The 8,446-nt window shown below is 48.6% G+C and overlaps 1 protein-coding gene across 1 annotated transcript; it reads right to left on the reverse strand.

The window, feature by feature from the left end:
- Window positions 1-261: 261 nt before the first annotated feature.
- SLPI (secretory leukocyte peptidase inhibitor) lies at window positions 262-2,854 on the reverse strand. The gene is made up of 4 exons (XM_004469838.5): window positions 2,737-2,854; window positions 1,895-2,056; window positions 1,289-1,435; window positions 262-712 (listed from the first exon to the last, which is right to left on the reverse strand). The coding sequence occupies exons 1-4, from the start codon at window positions 2,816-2,818 to the stop codon at window positions 708-710; spliced, it is 396 nt and encodes a 131-aa protein (XP_004469895.1). The 5' UTR covers window positions 2,819-2,854; the 3' UTR covers window positions 262-707.
- Window positions 2,855-8,446: the final 5,592 nt, after the last annotated feature.

Consider the following 8,446-nt stretch of genomic DNA (forward strand, 5'->3'; position numbering starts at 1 on the left):
TTGCTCTAGCAGCCCAGCTCTTGTTATTCTTCCTGCTCCATGGAATCAAGAACACCACCACCCTCATGCGGTATTGGCTAACTGCATGTCATAAACACTGATGTGAAAATGGAAGAAATGGTGTTTTGGGGGAGAGAAGAAATTGAAAAGTATCAAAATCACTCTAGAAGCTTGCAAGTATCTCCTGTTTCTTAGAAAATCTGCTGTGGTCTAGTAACATTACTGTTCATTTCACATATTTCACATACTCCAATACTCAAACACTGTGAGAAAGTGATTTTATTGCCACTTTGCAGACAAAGAAATTAAAATTCAGGAGATAAAACCACTTATCCCAAATCCCAGAGCCAGTACATTTATACGTGTGATGCAAATTCATGTGTGCCCATCTCCTCAGCCTCTTCCTTCCATTCCATTTATGTGGGAAGGAGTTCTCAGGTCCAAACATTCCCTTGTCATCTCCCATCCCACTCATACCCAATGAACCACAGAAGCAGGATGTGCAGAGAGAAAGATGCTCACATATTCATTCATCTATAAGCAGGCATGTCCTGAAAGCCAGCTGTGTGCTAAGACTTTCTCCAAATGAGGTATTGGTGACAGAACCAAGTCTTCATCATGGAATGCCCCAGGGATCCAAGTGGAGAGAAAGGGAATCCTCAGACTACACAGAGTAGGAAGCCACAGCCTCCTCAAAACGGCAGGAGTCAAGCTGTAAGAGAAAATCAGACCAGCACTTCAGTATAGGAACCAGTCAGGTCATCTCTACTTTCTCTCCCCAAAGAAGCCCCCCTGAGATAGAGAACATTACAAAGTGTGGTATAGTTGAAAGTTTTGGTATCAGGAGACTGAGTTCAAATTTCTTCTTTCCTGGATCACTGTCTCAGTCTTTCTGAACTGTAAAATCAGAGCATTGCACTAGATTATTCTCAAGCTCCACTGATCTGTTGGCCTTTGACCCTAGATAACATACCAGACATAATCTTAATAAATATTTAATGCAAATAGTGCCTTATCCATTTCATTATGCCCATTTTGCAGATAAGGAAAGACACTCAGAATCACTTGCCCAAGGTCCTCACTAGAAAAACCTGGAATAGAATCAAAACTCTGGTGATCCTATGGAAACCTTGCCTTGAGGACTGAGGAGTAATGCGCTTGAAAGCCAAGGGTGTCAGGCAGAGGTTTTGCTGGGGGCAGGAGTCAGGCATCCCCCTGCCTGTATGCCTGGACCTACAGAGCATTGAGGCTGGAGGGAGAAAGATCTGCCCCCTACCCCTCTCCTTACCTTTCACGGGGGACACACAGGTTTTGCCACACATGCCCTTGCAACACTTGAAGTAACCCTCACACTGGCTGTCACGCTCACAGTGATTGGGGGGGTTGAGCATCAAACATGTACCACTGACCGGAGGACACTTTCCAGTCTTCTTAACTGGAAAAAAGAGGGCGTGGGTCAGAGGCCTTGAACCCTGGACACTGCCTCCCTGCTTCTTGGGTCCGGCCTCTTCCCCACACTGTGCAGTGAGATTCCTCTCCCAACCTCCCTTCCATCACCACCACCCTGTTTCTGAGGCACATGCATCCTGGGAAGGTAGGCTCTGGCTCCCCTCTAACATCAAGTTCTCAGTCAGTGTAGGTGACTAGCTGTCTATACAGCACTGACTGGATGGATGCCTGCCAACGGCTCCGCTATCTGAATGACCAGCTGATTGCCTGATTGACTGGCCTCCTGACAGGCTGGCTGGCTGGGTGATTCCATGACTGACAAATGTGCCTCAGCAACTCTTGCAGAGAACGAGACCTGGTGGGACCCCATTGCCCAGTCCCATTCTCTACCTCTTGCCCAGTCCTCAGGTTCACACCTCCCTGCCCAGCTCTCCTCTCTCCTCACCTGGATTCACGATGGGAAGAGGATCCAGGCATTTGATGCCACAAACATCAGTGCAGCATTTCTTCTTCCCTGGACACTGCCAGTCACTTGCACACTCAGGTTCCTCATATCTCAGGCATTGGGCAGGTTTTATACGAGGGCACATTCCAGCTTTCACGGATCCTGAAGAGAAGGTCAAGAGTTGGGCCAGGGTGGGTGGCGGGTGCTGAGTAGCCATCATGACTCTTCACCTAGGGGGCCACCCACAAAGTGCAAAGGGAAATGCCTGCTCAGTCTCCAAATAAAGACAGGCTTCATTAAACCAGGCACATGTGAGGGGAAGTCACAGACCCAGGACAAAAGGTAAAGGGCTTCAAGTCAAGGCTCTCTACCCCCCAGGGAGAGGCAAGGGTACACAAAGGCAGCCTGGAAGGCTGGTAGTGTTGGAGACAGAGAAAAAAGCAAAGATCAATAGAGTCAACCTGGCAAAGACTGAGAGGTAAAAGCAGAGGCAGAAAAACAGAGGAAAGGACAGAAACAGAGACAAAGGAGAACAAGAGAGACTCAGAGGCTGATGGATGGATAGTCACAAGCATGTTAAGGGAGTAAAGGAGACAAAGATGGAGAAGGAAAGAGGGAGAGAGCTATGGCTAAGAGCAGAGAGAGCTGGGCTGTGGGGATGGCTGAGTAAATGTACATTTCCAGACGCTCTGAACCCCTCACAGCCCTGGGAGCACAGGCGGGCACGAAGCCCTCCCTCAAGGAGGGAGGAATTAAGATCCAAGTTCAGAGCCTAGAGGAGGGGCCATTCCCACACCACCAGGAGCCCCAACCTCTAATCCTGCAGGGTGACTCCAACTCACCTTTTCCATCACCTTCTACAGCCCACGGTGCCAGGGTTCCCAGAGCAAGCAGCACCATGAGAGAGAAGCCACTGGACTTCATGGTGAGGGCAGGGAAGGCTCTGTGGGCCAATGCTGAGCCTCACTATTTATACTTCACCAGTGGGTGTGTCCCACCTGCATTTCCTTGGCCCCTCCCAGCTGCTATTGCCTAGACAGGAAGCTCAGAAAGACCAGCAACCAGATACCAATGAGATCAGTGAGGCTCTTTTTGTCCCGGGCAATACCACGAAGCCCACAGAGCAGGCCCAGAATAGAAAGAGAAGAGGTTGGCCTGCAAGTGTCAGCAGGCTGATAAGGAGCTCTGCACCCTGTGGAAGGGGAGGGCGGTGCTACTTGGAGCTGAGACCAGAGAGGCAGACACTTAGCTAAGGTGTCCTGCAATGCACCCGGATGTTCACGTCCCTGGACTCTCAGGTGCTAGGGAAGTCACAGCACGCACTCAGCGGCCGTCACCCAGCCCTTGCCCACCTGCTGCCTCCTCTTCTAATGTGCAACGATGTTTCAGTCTGTTTCCATCCCACAACCTGGGCGAGATGTTAGGTCTAATGAAAAGGTTCAACCAGACCTTGAATCCAGAAACTGGAAACAAGCAGTGCCTGGTGCTTTCAGGGCAGGAATTAGCACAGGCAGGGCCCCATCCCCCTGACGTGAATAAGGACTTCACGCTCACACAGAATAGGGTTTTTCCCCTCCACTGAGGGGTGGGGTATGTGGAGCTGCCAACCAGGGACCTTGACCCAAGCAGTTTGACCTCCCCAGGAAAGTGGCCGTGATAGAAGCTCTTCCCCTGCTTTTTTGGGAGCCTTTGTGCTGTTTAAGTAATAAAGTGGTCATGTGCTGGAAGTTTCTCTTGTGCCTGAGCCTGAATTCCCACAACACACCATGTTGCAACTCACTCCACATCCGGGATTGTGAAACGCTCTGCTGGATTGCTCAATGCAATTTCTGTCTGGAAAGCTCAGATGTCCTATCACTCAACCAAATGATATTTGTTTCCCCTGAAATACTTAGACTGTTATAGTCCAGTGCCTATTCTGTGCCTGATAGAAGGCACTCATCAAATGGCTGTCGAATGAAAAGTGCAGAAGGAAAAACTCTGCTCTCAGCAAATCTCTATGGAGCTCAGTTTTCCCAGCTGTGAAATTGGACGATACTGACAAATCAGCCCTTCTCAAGGGGTTGTGAGATAAAGGGTGTGAAAGAACTTTGAGAAGAATAAATGGATTGTATCCCTGACCACCGAAGCAAATTGAAATGAATCTGAAGTAAAGGGAAGAGCAACTCACCTGCCACTGCAATCAACATTTAATTACGCTGTGCAATTTAAAGTGTTAGAGGAGGGCCATGATGTGAACCAATGTATATGAGGTGCAGAGGTGCCCAAAGATGTACTTACCAAATCCAATGGATGTGTCATGATGATGGGAACGAGTGTTGTTGGGGGGGGGTGGGGGAGAGGGGGGGTGGGGGGGTGGGGTTGAATGGGACCTCACATATATATTTTTAATGTAATATTATTACAAAGTCAATAAAAAATAAAAAAATTAAAAAAAAAAAAAATAAATAAAGTGTTAGAGGAATGCTTCTTAACCCAGAATCCCCTATAGATCTCACGTGATAAAAATTATAGCTGCCATTTATTAAACCCATTCTGTGGGCTACACAGACTGCATAGATTACTTCTGATTATCAAGAGGCTCATCATAACTCTAGAATTCAACCCAGCTGTGTCTGAATGCAAAGTCTAAAATCTTGCCTCAACCTCTTGTAGCCTTGTTGATGCCTGGGATTCCCCCATTCATTCCTCAAAGTGACAATTGTGGACACTCAAACAGATATGAGAGAATCACCTATTATCAATCACAAACAGATCTGGAAAGCATTGCACAGCTGGACAACCAAATGATAGCAGATATCTCTATGCAGAAGTCACTCAATGGTTTAAATTTTGTCAGGGCAAGAAAATGAAGAAAATTAGTGTAAATTGGGTAACTACTATGAGCCAGGTGCTTTTACTCCTAACTGGGTCATCCAGTAGGGCAGGGAAAGGAGAGATGGAGGGTCTTACTCCCACCAATGGGTAGCATCCAGCTTAGCTTGGGTTCAGGATATCGGTTCTCACAGCCAGGAGGGCCTGGTAGGGGGCAATTTGATGGTTCTGACACAGGGGTGAGAGTGGGAGAAGCTCCTACATTTCACACCCTCAGCTCCCCCCTATCTTCCTCAAGGCCATGCTTAGAGATCTCCTGGAGTTTTCTTTTTCTTTTTTTTTCCAAATTCTACTCAATTTATTCATTTTTTTAATCTCCTGGAGTTTTCTAGATATTTGCTACTTAAAGAGTGAAAAGGAGAGTGCTATAGCTAGGGTTTTCTATCTGTGATTAACTGATAAAGGCCAACTCCTTTCTCATCAAGAAAGAGCAAACTTCAGCCTTAGGGAGCCAAACCCAGTCAGGTTCCTGTTTTGGTAAGTAAAGTTTTATTCGAACACAACTCCACTCATTAATTCATGTATCATCTATGGCTGTATTCCCACTGCAACAGCAAAGTTGAGTATTTTTTACAGAGACCTGAAAGACTTACTACCAAGTGTAAAATTTTGATTGGCCCTTTTCAGAAAATGTTTGCTGACCCCTGATCTAGCCTGAACCACCAGTTTAAAGCAGAAGAAAATAAGGGGGAAAAGAAAAAGGAGGGGGCAGGGAAGGAGAAGAGAAAGAAGTCCTCAGAAGAAGGGCAAAGTCCAAGTTGCGCAGTGAGTTAATTAGACAAGACTGAGCTTTTCTACAGCTGGTTCCTCCCATGCTGATCCCCAGAACCCATTAGATGGTGGACACTCCCCCTCCAAACCTGAGGTTTCTTTACTAAGTCTACTTCACACACCCTCTACTGCCTTCTATTTAATCCTGTTTGGTAGATTCAGTCATTCGTTTCATTTACGCAAAAATTACTCAAGTTTTTATCACATGCCAGGTATTGTGCTAGGACCTCAAGTCACAATGCAGAAGACACATGGAGTCAATAGCACAGGTGTTTAAGAGCCTGACCTTGAAGGCCAGATTTACCTGACTTGGGATTAAAAATCACTCAAGCTCTCTGAGCGTCACCTCATCTGGAAAATAGAGGGATTGTTTTCTCCTATCTCGTGTGTTTGTCATGAGGAGTATTTGGCAAGCGCTCAGCAGTTTGACCCACTCAGGATGGTGGAGCTTGTTCTAGTGCAGTCAGGTCCCTGCATACCTCAGGCACACAGGTTTCTGCCCGGCTCTACCTACAGCCTCAGTCCTTGGTTCTGGACTTATCTTCCTCTGTCCCATTAAGTTCCTGGCAAACCTGAGTTCTGTTAATCCCTCCAATGAGCCTTTAGGTCAGAGCTCCCTAAGGATATGGAGACCTGGGAAAACTTTTTGCAGGGCCCCTATCTATATAAACAATTTGAAAAATGCATTACAGGGAGCAGATGTGGCTCAAGCAGTTGAGCTCCTGCCTCCCACATGGGAGGTCCTGGGTTCAGTTCCCAGTACCTCCTAAAAACAACAACAACAACAACAAGCAAAATGGATGAAAAAACAACTTTCAGAGGCCAATATGACTGAGTGCCGGCTTCTCACATACATGGTCCTGGGTTCAGTCCCCAGCCCCCAATACCTGAAAAAAAAAAAAAGTATAAAATTCATGGGCCCATGTAAGGTTTAGTGATTCTTTGATGAAGATTTGGAATACTATGTAGAGAAGAGATGCCAATGTGTTTGTTGCCCAACTAGAGTATGTGAAGGTTCTTCACAGAGTACAGGAATCATCTCTTTGTGCTCTTTATTGTCAGGTGTGCTGGTCCCACCTGGTTTCAGCTCTCACCAAAAGAAAGGGCAGCAACGCTGTTACTCTTGACAAAGCCGTGGCTCTTTGGAACCTGTTTGTATTGAAGCCTTATGGTCCCCAATACACTATATTTAGCGCTGGTTTCATCATGACTCATGAGACTGTCATCCATCTCACCACCCCAGAATCTGGCTTCCAGTATGCTTCCTTGCTGGTGACAAATGCAAATTTTACCCAGGGTATGTGGGAAGATATGAATGGTGATGCATTTCTAGTCGTGTTAAATGGGCCATTTGAGTTTTATGCCATGCATCTTCCAATAGTGTCTTCTCTTGAACTCTTTAAGCTGGAACCACTCTTTCCTAGAGTGTGATCTCTTTCACACTGACCACACCCCTCCACCAACAGGGGAGCTAGGTGAGGAGGCAGGGCAGGCTTCATGGGCGTGTCACTCAGGGCCTCCAACTTGGAGTTGCTTTTTTAAAGATTTATTTATTTATTTAATTCCGCGCCCCACCCCCCCAGTTGTCTGTTCTCTGTGTCTATTTGCTGCGTCTTGTTTCTTTGTCCGCTTCTGTTGTCGTCAGCGGCATGGGAAGTGTGTGCGGCGCCATTCCTGGGCAGGCTGCACTTTCTTTCGCGCTGGGCGGCTCTCCTTACGGGGCGCACTCCTTGCGCGCATCAGCACTGCGCATGGGCCAGCTCCACACGGGTCAAGGAGGCCCGGGGATTGAACCGCGGACCTCCCATGTGGTAGACGGACGCCCTAACCACTGGGCCAAGTCCGTTTCCCTTGGAGTTTCATTCTCTGAATTCACTGCCTTGAAATTCTTGACAACATTATCTTTGAATTTGAGTTTTGTAAGTAGAGTCAGGTGGGACAAGGGCAGCAGGGCTTGGAACCTCAGCTCACTCGGGGCCCCATTTCCCACCACCTCCTCTCCTCCCGAGGGTGATTCCCGGCCACCTACTTCATGCCCTAGACTGACAGTGCTGTGGCGTGTTTGACAGGTGGCTCGGTGGGGCAAGCTCTCGGCCCACCTGCTACCCAGACACCAAGCACATCCAGACATAGGGGCCGTGATCCTTTGGGGGTTGCCCTTCGACCTTGGGTTGAAGCAGCAGGTGCTGGGAAGGGGAGATGGGCTTTCCCCGGGGCACAGTGGGTGAACCAGTCCAGCGTCTGGCAGAAGGGGGCTCCGACTGGTGGGAAGGGGAGCCTGTCAGGAGGTGGGCCCTGTCTGCACATGCTGAGTAGTAGGGCAGGGCCCCAGGCACCTCTGAGGGTCTGCGTCCTCCCCCTCAGTATCCCCATGCCGGAGGGAGAGCAACAGTCAATTACAGATAAAAACTCCACAGCAAGTCTAGGGAGAGGCTGAAGAAGGAAGGAAAAAGTTTAATTTCACACTTCAGTGGCACGTTTTTCCTGCTTTTGACCAAGGAACCCCACCTTTCCATTTTGCACGAGACCCTGCAAATTCCAGAACCGGCTCTGGAGGAGTGAGAAGAGCATCCAGTTCTCACAAGGAATGTCCATGCCTCATCCTGCATTCCTCGAGATGGACCCAGGAGAGCACAACGTTACCACACAGTCCGAGGCGAGAAAGGACATGACGCTCTGGAAAGCCCTGGGGGAGATGTGTACAGCCACCGCTGGAGGCTCCCGCCAAGGCAGAACGGTGACTTCTCTGGATGCCAGCGATGTGGGGAGAAGAGGGGGGTGGAACGAGCCCCAAAGGGAGAAAGGAGAACCAGAAGCCATGCAGGCCTCAGTCCGGGCTCTCAGGGCCCCACCCAATGGCACAGCAGGCCCTGGGCGCTCCCAGGCAAGGGAGGGCAACAGAAAAGT

Source organism: Dasypus novemcinctus, chromosome 24, assembly GCF_030445035.2.
Source record: "Dasypus novemcinctus isolate mDasNov1 chromosome 24, mDasNov1.1.hap2, whole genome shotgun sequence".
NCBI lineage: Eukaryota > Metazoa > Chordata > Mammalia > Cingulata > Dasypodidae > Dasypus > Dasypus novemcinctus.

Coding starts and splice junctions, on each gene's coding strand:
- SLPI (XM_004469838.5), bottom strand. CDS start 2,818: ATGAAGTCCAGTGGCTTCTCTCTCATGGTGCTGCTTGCTCTGGGAACC. Junction 2,057..2,736: donor TGTAGAAGGTGATGGAAAAG/GTGAGTTGGAGT, acceptor CCTTCTCTTCAG/GATCCGTGAAAGCTGGAATG. Junction 1,436..1,894: donor TCTTCCCATCGTGAATCCAG/GTGAGGAGAGAG, acceptor TCTTTTTTCCAG/TTAAGAAGACTGGAAAGTGT.